Source organism: Panthera onca, chromosome E3 (genome assembly GCF_046562875.1).
Source record: "Panthera onca isolate mPanOnc1 chromosome E3, mPanOnc1 haplotype 2, whole genome shotgun sequence".
In the NCBI taxonomy this organism is placed as follows: domain Eukaryota; kingdom Metazoa; phylum Chordata; class Mammalia; order Carnivora; family Felidae; genus Panthera; species Panthera onca.
Genome location: NC_138354.1, coordinates 32,175,545 through 32,195,343, shown reverse-complemented (window position 1 = coordinate 32,195,343; position 19,799 = coordinate 32,175,545). Strand labels below are relative to the sequence as shown.

Below are 19,799 nucleotides of genomic sequence, written 5' to 3'. Positions count from 1 at the left end.
TATTTTTAAAATTCCTCAACATTTATCCAAAGCTGGCTTTTCAAAACTCCAGACCACTCTAAAAGCAGGCAGTTAGAGGAGCACCTGGGTGGCTCAGTTGGTTAAATGCGTGTCTTTGGCTCAGGTCATGAATGTCATGATTTGTCGGTTCGACCCCCGCATCGGGCTCTGCAATGACAGCTCAGAGCATGGAGCCTGCTTCAGACTCTGTGTGTGTCTCTCTCTCTCTCTCTGGCCCTCCCCTGCTCGTGTTCTATCTCTCTAGCTCTTAAAATAATAAATACATATTTTAAAAAAATGTTTTAAAGCAGTAATACAATTCTCTTAAAAACTGAAATTAGAGGGGTGCCTGGGTGGCTCAGTCGGTTAAGCATGCAACCCTTGATTTCAGCTCAGGTCATGATCTCATGGTTCGTGAGTTCGAGCCCTGAGTCAGCGCTGACAGTGCAGAGCTTGGTTGGGATTCTCTCTCTCCCTCTCTCGCTCTCTGCCCCTCTCTCCCGCACAAAATAATTTTTTTTAATTAAATTAGAAAACTGACTTACAATGTACTTTTGTTATCAAAAACATTTTATCCCTCTAGAAACCCTGTTCTGTTCTAAAAAAAAATCACCACTCACCATATTAGAATAGCAAGCAATACGATTTATATGCAGTTTTTCAATTATTTCTTTAGGGATGACAATTTCTTCCGACTTTGCATAACCAGCTATATTCAGAGCTTCTGTGTACTGGCTTATCGAGTTGTTCCAATCGTGTTCCCGATAAACATCATTTCCTTCATTAAAAAGATTTCTCACAAGAGCACGTAAATATACCTTTAAAAAAAAAAGAAAAGAAAAAAGAAAGTGACCACTTGAAGCCCTTTACGAAACAGGACAGGGTACAGGGAAACTTCAATTTTTGTACTGGAGACTTCTGGTCTTAGATGTGACGCAGCAGTGAGCGCTGCTGTAAGAAACGGGGGACCCAGGCCACCTCGCTACTGTCTCAGCGAGGCCTTCACCTCGCGTGCTTTCTCAAGAGAAAATGCAATTTCCCATCAGGAGGAAAAGTGCGGCAAAAGCACCTGGTAAAAACCTGTTCACATCCCCAACTCTGTGCCTACAACAAATTCCTACGAGTGGAAACTCTAGGTCTGAAGGAAGGAGCATCTTGGGCCTTGGACCAGTATTTCTAAACTGCCTTCCGAAGCGGCGAGAACAGTGGACGCATCCAGCGGTCTGGTCCCCAGCTCACAGCACCCCCACCAACGCCGGGCAGCGTGTGCGTGCCTGTGTGGGAAGACACAAAACCCCTACTAATTTCTAGGTGAAAACCGGTACCCTTTCTTATCCCTGTGCCTGATGACCAAGGATCTCTCACATTTTTATGGACCATTGTCTTTCCTCTCTGGTAAATGTCTGCTCAGGACTGGTCCGGGGAGAGGGGATGTTAAACCTTTTTCTCGCCAAGTACAGTATACAAGGTTCTTTTGGTTCATATAAAAGTTCTGAAGTTTCCTTCATGATTTCCTATCACTGTGCTAATGTTTCACACGTCAAGATCAGATACGTATGACGAGATCAGGTAAATACTCAGGTTCTGGGTCTCATTTTTTGAAATTCGTGTCTAAGCTGACAGAGTTAGTAAAGCCAACTGGACAGATCAACCTTTAACAAGGGCGGTAGCTCGGGACAGGCCACTTAACCTCTCGAGATCCCTGTTCCAGTTATAAAAGTCAGGAACGTAAAATGAACTGTACAATGAACGGATTATTTCCAGTGCTTTCTAGCCATAACACTCTAGGATTCTACATCTGTTTGGAGAGAGAGAGGGCAGGGGCAAGGAAGAAGACAGATAAGGAAACAGGGAAGAGGGAGGGGGAGAGGCGGAGAAAAAGAAGGAACATTGGCAAGCATCAAAACCCTCGGACACCAAAAGCCGCAGGTGAACTAACATCCTGCATAGACGAGGCCCGGTGAACTGGGCTTTCTCTGGGTTTCTAACTAGTTTCACCTCCAGCTGCTCTCTACTAGGATCCAGGTATCCTTTGCTCCTATGAGAACCTCTTTTCTCCTAAATAAAAATAGAACATACTGGGCTCTCTCCTTCACAACATATCCCGTCCAACTTGTCTTCGGTAAATGAGAGGGAGGCTAAAAGTAATTTTCGAAGGAGGCGCCTGGGTGGCTCAGTCGGGTAAGCGGGTAAGCGGGTAAGCGGGTAAGCATCTGACTTCCGATTTCGGCTCAGGTCATGCTCTCACAGCTGGTGAGATCAAGCCCCGAATCAGGCTCTGAGCGGACAGTGTGGAGCTTGCCCGGGATGCCCTCCCTCTCTGACCCTCCTTCATTCTGTCTCTCTCTTCTCTCGCAAAATAAATAAACATAAAGAAAACTTTACTTAAAAAAAAGTAATTTTCACGGGGCTCGGAAGAAAACTTAGGCAAACTACACTCATGGAGGAAAGAAAATGGAGGACAACTGTCCCCATGTGCCAAAAGCAATGTTGTCCTCTATATGGAGGAGATTGACTAATTCTTTCTGTAGGTGCCCAGAGAGTAAATACTTTAGGCTTTGTGGGCCATATGGTCTCTGTCTCAGCTACCATATGTCGTGAAAACGGCCACAGATCATAAATACATCACCAAATAGGTGCGGCTGCATTCCAATAAAACTTTATTTACAGAAACGGACAACGGACCGCATTTGGCCCACAAAGCTGGAGTCTGCCAACCCCCACTATTCATTATGGTTCACAAGTTACTTGCACAGCTTTTAAGTAGATGTTCCCAATCATTACCGCATATTGTTCCTGTGTCCCTGGATATGACAGCGGTGACCTAAGAAAAAGAAACCAATGAATTTTAATTATCAGACTCTTATCAGGATTTCTTCACCCAGACGTCATTGTAAAGCTAAGGTTCTATCAGCTTGCTATGGGTTCAAAGCACATTTTAAAGACCTACCTTCCTTTACGACTATTATTCACATATGCCATATTCACACACAACATGGTGGGGGGTGGGGGGAGATCTGTAACTATTCCCTTATATTTTCTTAAGTATAACACTTTTTTCCCTAAACCTACTTCTACTAAAAGAAGGCCTAATTCTTCAAATACCAAAAAACTTTTCCTACAGCACAGAACCACTAATACTTTTTGACTCAATTCGCTGCAGTACAGAGAATGTCTCCTCCCAGGACAAACAGAGAGGGACTTCTGCCTGCTTGTGTCCGCCTAAGGCCTGGGCTGCCTTGTCACTGTCCTGCTTCATGGAGGCAGGTTAGAGACTGAGCTTCTTAAGAGAAATGTCTGATTACAAAAGCCCTATGTGCGTGGTGATTTCATCACTTTTCAGTCATCAGAAGCGCTCTGATGGGATTAGGTTCTGATCCTTCTGGGTCTAATATTTTCCGAGACACTACAGGATTTTAGCTCTAAAAATCAGGGACAGGAAGGTAGACTTCAGAACACATGGGAAGTCAAATGTGCCCGAGCCAAAAATATTGCTAGACAAAAATATCTAATTTGTAACCCGGATTAAGAGGACTTATAAACAGAGGGGTAGGGGTTTCTTAATCTAATATAAAAAAGTACAGTCGACTCTTGAACAACATGGGTTTGAACTGCGCGGGTCCACTTACAACGTTATCTTTTTCAATAAACCTAGGACGGTGCTGTAAATGCATTTCCTCTTCCTAACGAATTTCTTAACTTTTTGTTTTCTCCAGCTTACTTTATTTTAATACGGTAAATAATACCCATAGCGCACAAAACGTGTTCATCAACTGTTTACGCTATTGGCAACGCATCCGGTCAACAGTCGTAGGCTGTTCGTAGCCCTGTTTTGGGAAGTCAAAAGTTACACGTGGATGTGCAACTGTGCAAGGGTCTGCGCCCCTGACCCCGCGGTGCACAAGGGCCAGTTGTATACGTGGCGTGAACACACGCGAGTCGGGCCCTTACTGGATAAACTGCAGTCCTTCCTTAATGTTCTGCTGCCTTTTTCTTCTCTCCTCGGACACACTGGACATGTTACCCCGCACATCCACTTTCTAAACGATCGACCTGGAAAGAAACGAGGCACAAAGTCACGTGAGGCGCAGAGCTCCGGACCCCAACTAAAACACCCACAGTCCACGGTCTTGCCACGCTATCAGCTGTGGGCACGTCCCTCTCTGCTGACTTGACTCTGGGCTGCTGGACACCAGGAACCCTGGCTCATCCGCACGGTCCCTGCTGCCCAGCACACGAAAGCATCTGGTTTTCACTCTCCTTTAAGGCTGCACAGCCATGCGGACTTTGCTCCCTCCTAAGTCATCTCCCCCCACCCCTTGGGCTACAGGTTTCATTTCTTCCGTGTCTATATGCACGCACGTACGCAGGCACGCACGCGTATGCTGCACTGGAACAGTCCTGGCCTTGTTTCGCTTCTGGAAGCGCTCCAGAAGTGAAAAGGTTTCACATCCGCTCGCCTCCAAGGGAGTCTGACTTCCTGGTGAGCAGAGCCGAAACCTCACACACGTTTTGTTACACAAACTTCTGAAATAATCCTTGCTGATTCAACTGATAGAATGAAAAATCTAAATGAAGTCATCCGGTTGGAATTCTCGAGAAGGTAAGGGTTCACCTTCCACATAACAGTGGCAAATGTCAACACAAAACAGTGCCGTTGGGATCTGCACCCCGCCCCCCCCACTGGCCCGCCCCCATCAATGTTCGTTAAGCAATTCCCAGCAAGTTAAAGGAAAACCACAGGGAAGAGATCCATGATAAAACACCATCTCCCAGGGTCCTCAACCAGGGTTTGGCGACCTCAGCAGCTGGGGCCAGACAGTCCTTGACTCTAGGGGCCCGCGCTGTGCACGACACACCACTGGCCTCCACCCACGAGATGCCAGTAACGCCCCTTCCCCCAGTGGTGACAACCAAAACTTCCTCCAGGCTTTGCTGTGTGTCCCCTGGCAGGGACGGGGAGGGGGCACATCATCCCTCCAAGATGAGTGCTGGGCTCTAAACCTAAGAGGACATCTTAGCACACAAACCGTGTCTTTGAATGCGCATGACGGACGGGGAACTTGCACCCAGGTTTCAAGCTCAAATATTCTAGTTTCATTATTGCTTGACGTTCATAGTTTTATTATAGAATCTACCTTTTTCAAAGTGTAGAGGTGGGGACAAGGGTTGAAAGGCCCCGAAGGCTGGTAACTGGTGATCATTTTTTTCCATCTTTTAAACACTGTAGTTCTACATGTTTCAATCTTCTAATCTCAAAGTTGTTGACTTTCCTGGGGCACCTGGGTGACTCGGCTGAACGTCCAACTCTTGACTGCAGCTCAGGTCCTGATCTCACGGTCTGTGAGTTCGAGCCCCGTGTCGGGCTCTGCGCTGACAGTGCAGACAGCCTGCTGTGGACTCTCTCTCTCTCTGCTCCTCCCCCACTCACGCTCAGGCTCGATCCCTCTCTCTCTCTCAAAAATAAAATAATTCTAAAAAAACGTTTAATAATAAAAGTTGTTACTTTACTGAAGTGTTTACATGTGAAATGATCTATCCAAGATTTGCCACGAAACAGTCCAGCAAACAAAAACAAAAGGGGGCTGGAAGGGGTGAAACGGCTGAATGTTCCCAAAACTAGTGACAAATACAGGGAATCTCTGTACTTTGTCAACGTCTGAAATGTTTCAAAATAAAAAGGGTACAAAGCCCAGGATGCTGAAGCGAGATGTCATTATTTCTGGAATTTGTGTTTCAGACAGTCTAGCTTAGAGGGGGATGAATGGGTAGAAATGAGACAAGACCGCCAAAAACATGGACCACTGTCCTAACCTGTGATGGGGACGTGTGAGGGTGGGGGGGGGGGGGGGGGGGAGGGGTCTTTCTAATCTTCCACTTGAACTCATCTGACCATTTCCTTAACAACAACAAAAAAAGTTAAATCATACTTGGATGTACAAAGGTATTTAAGGAGGCGCTATTTGTAAGAGAAAAAGATCAAAAACGTATCCAATGTCTATCAAGGACATGGAGTGTGTTGGAAAAAAAGACCAAGTAAAGGTGCGGTATCCACAATAGGACCCTGTTCTGTTTAGAGAAAGGGTCGGGGGAGGCTGTCTATTCATATTTCCTTGTATATCCTCGCAACAGCTCCAGAGGGAATCTCAGAAAACCACAGCAATGGCAGAAACCTGGGGGCTCAGGGCGCGGTGAGAAGGGCCTTTGCACTGCATACCTACCTTTAAAACTTTTTCCTGAACGCTGAACGTGAATTACCGCTGAGAAAAAATTTGAAGTATTTTTTAGAAATCCACATAGCCTCTGACCCCTTCCTTGGAAAGACGACTTAAGGGACCACCAAGCCTTCTTCCTATTTTATGTAAGATGGGGCCGATGTAGAGCCAGAACCGACTGCCCAAAGGCACCCAGAAGGGCACTTGGGGGTGTCACGGCAGTCAGGCCTGAAAGACGGGGCCAAGGAAAGGGTTACCCAAAGCAAGAATTCTTGCCTGTCCTCAATGATTAGTCACCTTTCTCCCAATCCCTGCACAGGCAAGGTGAGGAATTAGTTTGAGGTTCACTCAAAAGGCAAATCTGCTGGCACAGAAGGGACTCCCAGGTAATGATAATCCACTAAGTTAATAGCCTTAGAGCCATTTCCCCAGAAAGTGCCAGAAAACCTTGAACCTCAACCTCTTAAGGACAAAGGGCATGTGGCAAAGAGCTGACAACTCAAGTAGGTGATTAAGAGGAAATAAGACGCAGGCTCTTTTAATAGCATGAACCACCTCTCCTTTCCATGTTTAAAGATTTGGGAACGGATAATCAGGGGAGAGTCAAATACAGTAGGAAGGAGAATTTCATGTTCTTGTAGTTTTTCTCTCAAGTTAAAAATCTTTCTCGGTGAACACTGTATACCTACCTATGGTCTACAATTAATGTTTTGCTGTTTATCACATCTGCCCATCTTTCTCTTTTAATTTGAAAATATTAATGGATTTTATTTATTTTTAATTATTTATTTCCACAATGATTTCAGGAGTAAATTCCTTAATGCCCCTTACCCATTTACCCCATCCCCCTTCCCACCACCCCTCCAGTAATCCTCTGTTTATCTCCATGTTTAAGAGTCTCTTCTTCTCGCGGTCCGTGAGTTCAAGCCCCGCGTCGGGCTCTGGGCTGATGGCTGAGTCTGGAGCCTGCTTCCGATTCTGTGTCTCCCTCTCTCTCTGCCCCTCCCCCGTTCATGCTCTGTCTCTCTCTGTCTCAAAAATAAATAAAACGTTAAAAAAAAAAAAAGTTAAAAAAAAAAAAAAAAAGAGTCTCTTCTGTTTTGTCCCCCTCCCTGTATTTATATTATTTTCACCTCCCTTCCCTTGTGTTCATCTGTTCTGTGTCCTAAAGTCCTCATATGAGTGAAGTCATATGATATTTGGCTTTCTCTGACTAATTTCGCTTAGCATAATTCCCTCCAGTTCCATCCACGTAGTTGCAAATGGCAAGATTTCATTCTTTTTGAATGCCGAGTAATACTCCATTGTATACATATATCACATCTTCTTTATCCATTCATCCATCAATGGACATTTGGGCTCTTTCCATACTTTGGCTATTGGCTATAAACACTGGGGTGCGTGTGGCCCTTAGAATCACCACTCCTGTCCCCCTTGGATAAACACCTAGTACATCGACCCATCTTTATCCATCCGCCCATCCCTCTGTCCATGCATCAATGCACCTTATTACTTTGATGAACTGCAAAGTGGCAGACATCAATTATAATTCGTCAATAAATGCTTCAGAATATGTATCATTACTTAGGTTTCAAGATTTATGGGTTTTCTTAAGGCCATATGCACAAAATCTTTTTCCCTATAAAATGCACAAATTGTAAGGGAGGATTTGACAAACATCACACTCCTGTAACCCAGACCCCAGTCTTGAGTTCACCATTACGGTCAGTCCAGATAGTTCCCTCAGCCAATCCCTGCCCCACCCTTACCCCCCGGCAATCACTGTTCTGACTTTCTTCCACCACAGATTAGTTTCACCCTCCCACTTCCCACTTTGAAAGAAAGAAAAGATAAACGCTTGAAACATCATCTTATTCGGGTACGCAGTTAAAATCTGGCATCAATTTTAAAGTGAGGAAGAACGTGATAAAGTTCACCCAACAGCCCCCTATCTTACTTATCCTAACTCAGCAGCACACAACAGGTGCACACTCCGTCCTTGAGCCTGGGGCTCTGTCCAGCTGGTCTCTAAACGTGCGAGCCCTGGGGCATCACTGGAGTTCCTTCCCTCCCCCAGCCACACGCTCACCTCTGGGACATCCCACATGGCCCAACGCTGGAGACCGCCTGCCTGCCGTTCTGATGGTTCTACTAGATAGCTCACAGACATCACAGACTCTTTATTTAATAGTGTTTAATGTTTATTTTTTGAGAGCGAGCGGGGAGGGACAGAGAAAGAAAGAGAATCTCAAGCACACTGCACTGTCAGCACAGAGCCCAACGTGGGGCTCGAACCCACCAACCACAAGACCATGACCTGAGCTGACACCACAAGTCGGGCGCTTAACCAACTGAGCCACCCAGGGGCCCCTACATCACATAGTTTAAAAGGCAAGATTTTAACATCAGGACGGAGGAAAAAAAGGATGGTCTCCTCTCCTGTCACTCAGCACCCACCCGCCCTTCCCGAGGACAACCACCCATTGTGTTACTGGGCTCTTCTGTGTCCTGCCAGAGGAACTCTGCGGAACAGTGGGTCTCAACTGTGTTGACTGCGGTGGTGATACGTGAATCTACACCTGGGATAACATCGCGCACACATGCACGCACACACACACACACACACAGGTGCATGCAAAAAAAACCCCGGCAAGAGTAAGCGCCCGCAGTCTGGTTAACAGTACTCCACTAACACCAGCTTCCTGGCACCACTGGGGGAAGTGGACGAAGGGAGGCTTCGTGGGAGGCTCTACATACCCATCGAGCAATTTCCTGCGAGCTTATAATCACTTCAAAATAAAAAGTTACAAGCATCCTGTGCCTATGTTATCTTTTGTACAAACTGAGGCTCCCGACGTGTCTGCACCCTGCTTTTTTTCTCCCAGTACCTAACCTCAAAGGTCACTCCCCGACAGGACACGTGAAGCGGCTTTACCGGCTGCGATCCGTGATATGGCTGCAGGCCACCAGAGACGCACATTCTGGTGGCGTCCAGTCTCTGAAGCTCACCAGGGACCCAGGGCATTTCACAGAAGTCCGTCTTCAGAGGACGTCCACGGGCTAAAGGGAGCGTGTCTTCCGTCTACTCTACCTGCTCCTGCCCACGTGTGACACCACCCTGCCACCAACAAGGCCTGAGGGCCCCCATTTCGGCACGCGGTTGCCTCGCGGTTCACTCCACTCGTGCCAACCGGGGAAGTGACAAGCATGCGACAATGGGGAGACAATGTGACGAGGTTTTGTCTGGGCCCTTCCGTCACCCGTGAGGCTGCACAGCCCTTCAAGTTTCAGAGTCGCCGGTTCGTCCTTCTCCGTAAACTGTCTGTTCGTGTCCTTTGCCCATTTTCCTTCCAGGCTGAGCTTTTCTCATTCAGGAAGGCACTTCATGTGCTGACGAAAGCAGTCTTCTGTGACGCTGGGACTATTTTTCCCAACTTCGTATCAATCCTATGGCTTCAGTTATGGTACTTTTTGACAGCAGAAGCTTCTATCTCTAAGTAGTTGAAATTATCAATATTTTCTTTAATGGCACCTGGATTTTGACATACTTTGAAACTGTAAAATAATTCTCTGGGTGTTCTCCTAGTACTCTTGGTTTTGTTTTGTTTTGTTTTGTTTTGTTTTGTTTTAATTTGGGAAGGGGGCACCTGGGTGGCTCGGCTGGTTGAGCATCTGACTTCAGCTCAGGTCATGATCTCGCGGTTTGGGGGTTCAAGCCCCACGGCGGGCTCTGTGCTGACAGCTCGAGCCTGGAGCCTGCTTCGGATTCCGTGTCTCCCTCTCTCTCTGTCCCTCCCCCCGGCTCATGTTCTCTCAAAAATAAACATTTTTAAAAATTTAAAAATTGTTTTTAATTTTTTAAAAACTAAAATTGTTTTTGATTTTTTAAAAATTAAAAAAAGTAAACAAACATTTTAATGGGATCTACCAGTTGACTGTAAGGAGTGATGTAGGGATGTATATATATTCCTTCACTGTTTACAAAAAGGCCATCTAGTCTACACTGCTATGCATACAAAATTCTGGGCTGCCCGTGATTTTTACTCAGCATTTCCAACTTAAAGGGTCCTAACCCCAGGCTCTCCTGCCAATCCTACCCCTCTGCCCGCTCTTACCTTTTCAAAAGTTCTGAAACCACCTGCTAGCCACCTGCTCAAACCAGACCCAGAGACCTGGCATCACGCCCTTCTTTCCCCCACACCCACAACCCATCACCCTGCTGATGAAGCCCACCGGCGACACTGCAGACTATGCACAGGGCACCCCGACTCTGACCACTTCCCATGAGCTCCCCCGCACCCCCTGGCCCGGTCACACCATCACACCATCTCGAGTGACGCGATGTGGCAGCGGCCTCCTGTCCCTGCCTCCCCTCTAAGCTTCCGGTCCTCCCCCTGTCCCTCCCCCACCCACTTCCCACACTAAACTGAAAACGTCCACCAGCTATTACAGCCACGCTCTAAATCCCAGCACTTGGAGTAAAACCCAGAGTCCTCACCCTGACCTCTCAGACCGAGGAAGACAGTCTCAAGCTCTTGCCTCGGCCCCGCCCCCACGCAGGCGCAGCAGGCTGGCTGTGCTCCCGCCCCGCCGCCCGGGGGTGTGCAGGAGTGCGGGGCTCCGCCCCCTGGGCACTGCGCGCTAGCCCCTGCCCCCGCCCATAACACACTTCCCAGAGGGACCCAGAGCTGGTCCTTCCTTCCTTCCTGGAAACTTGGTTTAAATATCACCTTTCGAGACCTTCCCTGCCGTGCCCCCTAAGTGGTTGCCCCACCTCACTCTCACTGTGCTCTTGACTTCCACAGCTACCTCGTCTTAGTCCTGACCGCATTCCAACATCTGGGTCCAGGTCGATACATATTTGAATGGAAGAACGAATGAAGTGGCCAAGCGTGGAGAGAATGCTTCACACAAAGTTCAGAGGCGCAAGAGTTAACGCCTGATACAACTGTTCATGAAAAGGCAAGCACGACCGGGGGGGGGGGGGGGGGGGGGTGTTCCAGGGAGGAAATGACCAGGCGGGCAGACTGGGCTCTGGTGCACTCTGCCTGGACCCTTTAGGGGCACAAGGTGGGGAGACAATTGACAAGGCGGGGATCGACCTGAGACAGCCACAGAGAAAGACCACAAGCGACCCAGGAAGTAGTGCAGGGATGGGTTTCCTTCATCACCAACCGGGGTGGGGAGCAAGTCAGACGCGCTGTCAGACACGCTGTCTTCTCCCTACGTGAAAGGGAAATGGAGTGGGAGGGCTCTGAAGAGTACACGGCAAAGCAAGAAGCCCAATTAAATGTAAATTTCATTAAATCATCTAAAATTTTGCGAGCTGGAACATTATCTTTTGCTTATCAGCTGGTCTTAAATGTTACTCATTCTGACCTTTTATGTAAGGAGGAAAGGTACCCCTGATCTTCATTATAATTCCTTAAGTACATACTCAGTGCCTGCTTTATGTGAAACTGATTATACTCACCATGTTCCAGGCTAGCAACCGGCTGTGTATTCCTGCCCATGACACAAGGTAACTTAAGAAACTAGCTCCCATTAGCACAAGACACGGAGGCAAGAGAAATTTGATTGCAACATGTTGTACAGACAGATACAATAGCTAACACTTAGCGCTCTTACTGGATGCCAAGCATCGTCCTAAATGCTTGGCATGTATTAAATCATTTAATCCCGTGATAGTCTTAAGGGATAGGTACTAGGAGGAAACCGAAGCACAGACAAGTGACGCAAGCAGTGCACGATCATGGCTAGGAAGTGGCTGAGCTGGATTTCAGAGCCAGACAGTCTGGCTCCAAGCCCGAATCCTGATCCAGCACCCTATTCTGCACTGTAAGTGCCAGGGACGCCAGGAGGAGGGCGAGCAGTCTAAGTCAGCCCTGGGCTGGGCTCTGAAAAACAAACACAGCTCTGACAGACAGGTGGGCATTTCAAAGCCACTCAAGGCGAACAGAATAATCACACCCTTGTACACACACACACACACACACACCAACATGCTCAAAGAACATCATTTGAAGAAACTTAGACAAAGCAGAGGGTTTCCGGGGGAATGCAATGGACACAGAGGGTTAAAATACCAGTCCAGGGAAACTTTGCATATGGAAATATGCTCCACCCACACCATAATATCTTTATATGCAAAGACTGAATATTAAACAGTCCTACAAGACACACACAGGAAGAGAAAGTGGTCTGACGGTATATGGCACAGTGCTGGTATTTTTGCCTAAAAAGGTATTCCTAAATTTCAAGTGAAAGATTGTAATACCGCTCTGGATTAAATTCTATCCTCAGACTCCGGCCTCTGCTGTGTAAGGGCACAAACAAAAAGGAGTTTCAAAGTAACATTACTGTCAAGCCTGTCTTGCAACAGTTAGTTTACTCTGGTAAACTTATAAAAGCATACGGCTACAATGTAACCTTCAGAGACTACAAACCCAGATAGGGCAACATCACAGATGTTCTACCATCTTCTTGGAAGAGTGACTATTCTACTGGATACTTCAGGAGAGCAATGATGAGCCCCCAGGCAAAAGTCACAATAACTCAAAGGAAGCCATGGGCTTTCCAGTTCATTTCAGGGGCAGAGGCCCTGAAAATTAACATGCTCTCTGCAGTATGCACATAAATACTGGTAATACAGAGCCTGGACAACTCACCATCTAATTCTGATTCGAACTAAACATAACCATTTCCAGACTCCAAGAGACAGCACAGAATGAACATTTTTCAACAAAGAAAATTCTAATAACTTGAACTATTCTGCAAATTAGGACAAGATCCTCATTTGCAATCAGCTCCACGGTTCAGTTCAGCTCAGGGTAAGAAGGAAGAGGCAGGGCCTCCTTGAGGGCCTGGGGGACAGGAGGCCACATGCCATCAGAGAAGCAGGGAAAGATAAGCAGAGGGCACAGGCTCCCAGCCAACCTGCCCCCACTCAGATGCTCTGAGCGCGGTCCAATAGAAATACAATGCGAGCCACATATGTAATTTCAAATTTCCAAGGTGCCACGTTAAACAAAAGTGGCAAGATACTGGAGGGAATTATTTTAACGCTTTTAATTAACCCAAATGTGTTCAAAATACCATCTTAATATGTATTACACACAAAAATTATAAATGTGATAACCTTCCCCCCCCCCCCCCCCCCCGCCATACCAAGTGTTTAAAAAACCACGTATGTATTTTTCACCCTGAGCATATCTCACCTGGGTCTAGCCACACACCAAGTGCTCCACAGTCCCGAGAGGCCAGCGGCCACCCTCCAGGGCCGTGCAGGTCTAATGTCAAGCAGATCCCCGCTCTCTCAATCCCTAAGCAAGGGTGCCCCCTCTGATCTCTAAACACTGGGGGCCGGGGGGGGGGGGGGGGTGGAATGCCCGAGCACGACAAATTCCCCAACCCGGGCGCAGGCGCAAACTCTCGGGCCCAGCCGGCGCTTCGCTGCTTGACCACACCCCTGCGATGACCGTCCCCAACCGTGAATTCGTGCTAATGAGAACTGACAGGTCTCCATTCCTTAAGGGTGGGGGAAAGAAACCTAAAGCCCGGCGGTGTCCGCATCCCCGGTAAAGACAGGAAACCATTCGCCGCGGGTCCTAGATGTGCGCCCGGCGCAAAAGAAAAGAGGGACTGCGCGGGGGGGGGGGGGGGGGGTATGAAATCAACGAGCCACGCACTCTGCGCGCATCCTTCCCGCCCCCCAAACCCGAAATCCTCAATTAGGGGACCCACGGTCAGCAGACACACACAAATGATCAAAACACACTGCTGGTGGGGGAGGGGGGTAAGCAAGGCGAAAGGAGGTGCGGAGCCAGCGGAAACGCATGCGGGCGCGGAGGACAGCGAGCCGCAGCCCTTCGCGCCCCCGTCCCGCCGACGCGCCCCCGGGGGGGCGGGGGTCCCCGCCGCCCCGAGGGCAAGTGGAGGGGAAGGCGGGGAGGAAGGGATCCCGGGACCCGGCCCGCCCGCGTCCGTCGCGAGCAGCCGGGCCCGGTTGGCGGCGCGCGCTCCGCCCTTCCCACCCCGGGGGGCCGCGATCCCCACCCCCCCCTCCCGCACCCCGGCTCCGCCGCCGCTGCCCGCGCCCCTCCGCGCCGCCGCCCCTCCCCCGCCCGGCGTCCGTTAACGGCCGCGCGCGAGCACGAGGCGGCGGCGGGCGCGCGCCGGGCGGGGGCGCCCGGCGGGGGAGGGGCGGCGGCGGCGCGGGCCGGGCCGGGGGCGCGCGAGGGCCCGGCGGCGCCCCCCTACCTGCGGGGACGGCCGCGCCGGCCGGCGGGCGGACAGCGGCGCGCGGCGGAGCGGGCGGCGGCGGCGACGACGGCGGCGGCGGCGACGGAGGCCTGGGCGCTCGCTCGCTCGCAGCTTCCCTCCGCGACCGGCGGCGGCGGCAGCAGCGGCTCCGCTGCGCCCGCGCGGCGCCCTCTGGCGGCGGGAGGCCGCGCCCGGCTCCCGGCACAAGCCGCCATTGGCTGCGCCCGCGAGCGTCGTTGCCGGGGGCGGCGGCGCCACGTCGGGCCGGGCGGCGGCGGCGGCGGCGGTGGCGGCCCCGGCGGCCCCGGCGGCCCCGGGGAGGGACGCGCGGGGCGCGGCGGGCTGCGGCCGCGGCCGGAGCCGGTGGAGCGCTCGCTGGGCGCGAGAGCCGACCGCTGGCTGACGCACGTTCACATTTCCGGGCGCCGCGTGTGCGGAGCAGCGGGGACTTAGCGCGGCGCCCGGCCGGGAACTGACCCACTTTCGGGGACCGAGAGGGCTTCCCGACACCCTTGGCAAGCCCGCCTCCGGTGCTCCCTACTCTGCGAATGGAAACTGGGGGGCCGCGGAGCAACCATATTGTACCCCACCCCCCCACGCCCCGTCTTCCAGATGAAAAAGAGGCGGAGCGCTAGGGGGCAGCTGTGGATGCCAGGCCCGCCTCGGCCGCGTTCCGTGTGCTGGCTCTCCGAGGGCCTGGCTCCCTGCCCTGCAGGTACCAGGCAAATGCCACGTCACCCACCCCACTTGTAACAGCCAGGTGCCCCTGGGGGCCAGGCCCTGCCCTGTGCTCTGGGGCTCAACCGCGGGCAAGGCAGAGTTACCACCCAGGAATGGGATCGGGAGCGGGGTGTCCACCGTTTAGACCAGTGAAAACCAAAGACACTGAGGCCAGGTGACGTGACCGTGATGGAAGGCTACACCGAAGGTGGGAGCTGAGTGACGAAAGGCCTCAGAAGGTGACAGCTGTGCGGAGATGGGGAGCGTGCCCCAGGCGGAGGGAAGAACAAGTGCAAAGGCCCTGAGGCTGGAGCTTGGTGTCTGGGGAGCAGGAAAGGCACATATGGTGAGTGGGTGTAAGGGGAGAAAGGTCTGAAAGAAGAGAGGGGCCGTGATTGGGAACGTGCCGTTCTGTGTGGTGTGGGAGTTCCTTGACAAATCAGAATCCAGAGGGCCTAACCTTGGTTTACATTCTGGAAAGTTCTCTTGGGCTCCTGTGCAGAGACTAGGCCGAAGGAGGGACAAGACAGAGCAGAGAGCAGACGGACTAGCTAGGTGGCTCTCACGGTCGCCAAGGGGACATAGATTTACAAACCAGATGTGTTAGCCTGCGCGGGCTGTCCTAACAAAATGGCCACAGACCTGGAGGCTTTAAAACAAGAATTTTCTCACAGTCCTGGAGGTTGGAAGTCCAAGATAAAGATGATAGTATGGGGTGGGGGTGGGGGGGCGCCTGGGGGGCTCCCGTCCCTTAAGCGTCCAACTTCCGCTCAGGTCATGATCTCCCCGTTAGTGAGTTCAAGTCCCATGTCAGGCTCTCTGCCGTCAGCACGGAGCCTCCTTCAGATCCTCTCTCTCTCTCTCTCTGCCCCTCTACCAGTTGCACACTCCGTCTCTCTCTCTCTCTCTCCCTCTCTCTCAAAAATAAATATTTAAAAATAAAGGTGATGGCACGGTTGGTTTTTGTGAGCACTCCCCGTGGCTTGCAGGTATCCACCTTCTCGCCGTGTCCCCTTGTAGCCTTTCTTGCATGCACACACGTCCCTGGTGAGTCATAAGGATGCCCCTCCTGCTGGTTTAGGGCTCACTCTTGTACCCTAACCTTAATCCCCTCGGCAAAGGCCTTAATCCCCAGATACAGAGACATACGAATTCAGAGGGGACGCAAATCCGTCCAGGGAAGCGCTGTGACAGAAACATGCAAGGAGCGCTGACCGGGGCTGGGACTTCAGTGAAGGGTCCTCTAAGAAGGAGGCTCTTCTCCGGGCCAGCAGCCTGTCAGGTCTCCGTTCCAACAAGGATGTACAAGAAGTCACGAGCTGCCGGGCTGCACGGAGAGAAAAGGACACATTTAAGTGGGAAGATCCTGAAATCGCCAGGTGGCCAAACCGTGGCCAGCTGGGCGGGGCACCAGGGCGACAACCCGAGCAAAGGCCAGGCCCTGAAGGACATCGAAAAGCCACGGGAAGTTGCACGCTATTCTGCCAGTACGAGGAAGAACTCAATGGGCTCGTGTCAGTCGCCTGCACCTGCTGCTACCGAATCACCACAAACTCAACGGCCTGACGCATTCATTATCTGACAATCCCGAGACCGAAATGGGCTTCCCCGGGCTAACGTCAAGGTGCCGACAGGCCTGGTTTCCTTCGGGAGGCTGCAGGAGACAATTCTCTCGCCCTTCCCAGCTTCGAGCCGCCGCCCGAGTTCCTGGGCCCCCGGTGCCTCCCCCCAACTGGACGCCTGACTCAGGCTCCTCTCCGGCTCTCTTCTTCCTCTCAGAAGTACCCTTGCGATGACACGGAGCCCATCCAGGTAACCCAAATGCCCAGCCGTCGGACTTCATCCTGTGACCCGACGATCTGGATTCTCAAGAGACACCATTCCTTTTCTATAGGTTTGTTTTTCCCAGGGTGTGTTCCGTCAGTCTGTGCTTTCAGTCTTCTTACTTCCCTTGGATATGATGGGGTGGGGTGGGGGGTTTGCCCTCCTTACTTGACTGTATTAGGAGTCAGTATATAGGACTCTTTCTGGTCCCCTTGGTTTTCTTTTCAGCTGGGCACTAGAGTAGACATCTCAGTGAAGGTAGGTCATCTCCAGTGCTCATCTGGAAATACGGGAGTGACTGCCCCCTGGGCCGTCTCAGGACACAGCTCCCACACCCTGGCAGGGGTAGCAGTGTTAGCTCTGTTTCAGGTATAGAGTTCTCCAAGATTCGGGGCGCCCAGGTGGTTCAGTCGGTTAAGCATCCAGCTTCGGCTCAGCTCATGATCTCACGGTTCGTGAGTTCAAGCCCCACGTCGGGCTCTGTGCCGACAGCTTGGAGCCTGGAGCCTGCTTGGGATTCCGTGTCTCCCTCTCTCTCTGCCCCTTCCCTGCTCTCTCTCTCTCTCTCTCTCTCAAAAATAACTATTAAAAAAATTTTTTAAAGAAAATAAAATTCTCCAAGATTCTCAGCTGAAGCTGGCCTGCACCACACGATGAGAATGGTTTTTGTTTTACCTATTTACATCCTAAGTTGCCTCTAAAGGAAAAAACAAGAATTTTCTATATTGTGATAAATACCACACTCTCTCTCAAACTCCTCCAAATAAATACAAGGTGAATGTTGTGGAATAAATCTGTGTGTGTGTCCCCCTGAATGCCTAGGTCGGAATTGTAATCCCCAAGGTGATGGTGTTAGGAGCTGGGGCCTTTGGGGAGTAATTTGGTCACGAGAGCAGAGTCCTTCTGAATGGGGACTGGTGCCCTCCTACAAGAGGCCCAGAGAGATGACGTCTGTCTCCACCATGTGAAGGTGGCCGTCTGCAAGCCGGAAGAGGGTCTCACCAGACACCAGACCAGCTGGCACCTTGTTCTTGGATTTCCCAGCCTCCGGAGCTGTGAGAAATAAATGTGTATTTCTTTTTAAATTTTTCTAATGTTTACTTACTTCTGAGAGAGAGAGAGAGAGAGAAGATAAGCAGGGGAGGGGCAGAGAGAGAGACACACACAATCTGAACCAGACAATCTGAAGCAGGCTCCAGGCTCTGAGCTGTCAGCATAGAGCCCAATGTGGGACTCGAACCCACAAACTGTGAGATCATGACATGAGCCACAGCCAGATGCTTAACCGACTGAGCTACCCAGGCACCCCTGAGAAATCAGGGTCTTTAAGCCCTTGAGTCTATGATACTCTGCTAGAGCAGCCAAACGGACGAAGACAGTGAACATCTGAGATCTAGGAGGGAGCTTAATGGTGAGAGGAGAGGGGCTCTGGGGCCTGGGAAACACGGGCTAATTGCCAAGTTGTTCCCTACCATGTGGGTGGCCCCAGCCAGCATCTCACAGCTCAGAGGCTTGTTTCGATCTCCTGGAAATGTGGATAACAACCCCTCGGGCGTGGTGAGGACGGTATGAAGTGTGTGTAGGTAAGGCACCTGTCTCAGAGGGGGTGTTCAGTTACCTTTCCCTAGAGGAGCTAATGAACAGAGTAAGCTTTCCAGCATAATCTTGGGGGTGGGATGGGGCACTTGCAATGCTACACCACCTCCCAGACGTGGGGAAGCATGTTCCCTTGTCCGTTCCCTCCCCCCCCCCCCCCCCCCCCACTGCCCCGGAGTTGATGACTTTGGAGAAACTGTTCCTGAGGGGCATGACGGAGGGGTGACCTATCTCTTCGGTGCACTGCAGCAGGGAAATCCTTGAGACTCACTGCCTTAAAAATGGAGCCTCAATCCTGGGACCATTATCACTACTTACGGAAATGGACTGACCAGAGGGACAACGTCAAATAAAAAAGAATAATGGAGGCGCCTTCATGGCTCAGTTAAGTGTCTGACTCTTGATCTTGGCTTGGGTCGTGATCTCACGGTTCGTGGGTTTGAGCCCCGCGTTGGGCTCTGTGCTGACCTGCTTGCTCAGAGCCTGGACCCTGCCTCGGATTCTGTGTCTCCCTCTCTCTCTGCCCCTTCTCCCCCAAATAAATAAACTAAAAAAAAAAAAAAAAAAAAAAAAAAAAAAGAAGAAGAAGAAGAAGAAGAACAAAATGATCTGTTTTCTCACATTACATACCTGTACCAGAAAAGGAAATTTGGTAGCACTCAGGATGTGAAAGACCTATGTTAAATGTTTTGCCCAGCAACCATATGATAAGTGTACAAGCCACATGCATTGACATTTGTCAGTTAATCATATGGAACTCTGTGCACAGCATAAAAAAAGTTTAATATTATTCCATTCCTTCTTGAATCATCAAGTGAACTGAACAATCCCTGCGAATCACCTGGGCTATACTTCTTCCAAATTAAGCTCTGACAAAATACTGAAGGGTCAGAAACCTACAAAAATATTGTCTGGATTCCTTTATGTCCCGTAGGCTGGTTGCTTGGACATTAATTTGAATACGTAACTAACTGCAAAGCTGGCTACTAAACATGAGATAAGGGAAGAGAACCCTAAGTATTCAAAGGGGGGAAAAAAGCAGTTACGTAAGTGGATTTGGGGGCCAATAAGACAGCCTTTGTATTTTACTTGTCAGCACTTTTTTTCCAGTAACTTTTCAGGAGCTCTCCAGAAGGACGCCCTGCACAGTGATAGGAAAGCAGATCCTTGGGGCACCTGGGT

At 50.5% G+C, this 19,799-nt stretch overlaps 1 protein-coding gene across 4 annotated transcripts in view; it reads right to left on the bottom strand.

Moving 5' to 3' along the window:
• The window catches only part of ZC3H7A (zinc finger CCCH-type containing 7A), a 36,322-nt gene extending 21,698 nt beyond the window's left edge, over positions 1–14,624 (bottom strand). Inside the window, exons 1-5 of one of the 4 annotated variants that reach the window (XM_078439785.2) lie at positions 13,433–14,269; positions 6,222–6,443; positions 3,952–4,053; positions 2,785–2,824; positions 621–818 (exon numbers count right to left, since the gene is read on the bottom strand). In XM_078439785.2, coding sequence (XP_078295911.1) covers positions 621–818; positions 2,785–2,824; positions 3,952–4,019 — 306 coding nt within the window. In that variant the 5' untranslated portion in view covers positions 4,020–4,053; positions 6,222–6,443; positions 13,433–14,269. Of the gene's footprint in view, positions 1–620; positions 819–2,784; positions 2,825–3,951; positions 4,054–5,138; positions 5,806–6,221; positions 6,444–13,432; positions 14,270–14,474 lie in introns of those variants that run through there. The other 3 variants (XM_060648514.2, XM_078439786.2, XM_060648516.3) reach the window with 3 other exon arrangements.
• Positions 14,625–19,799: the final 5,175 nt, after the last annotated feature.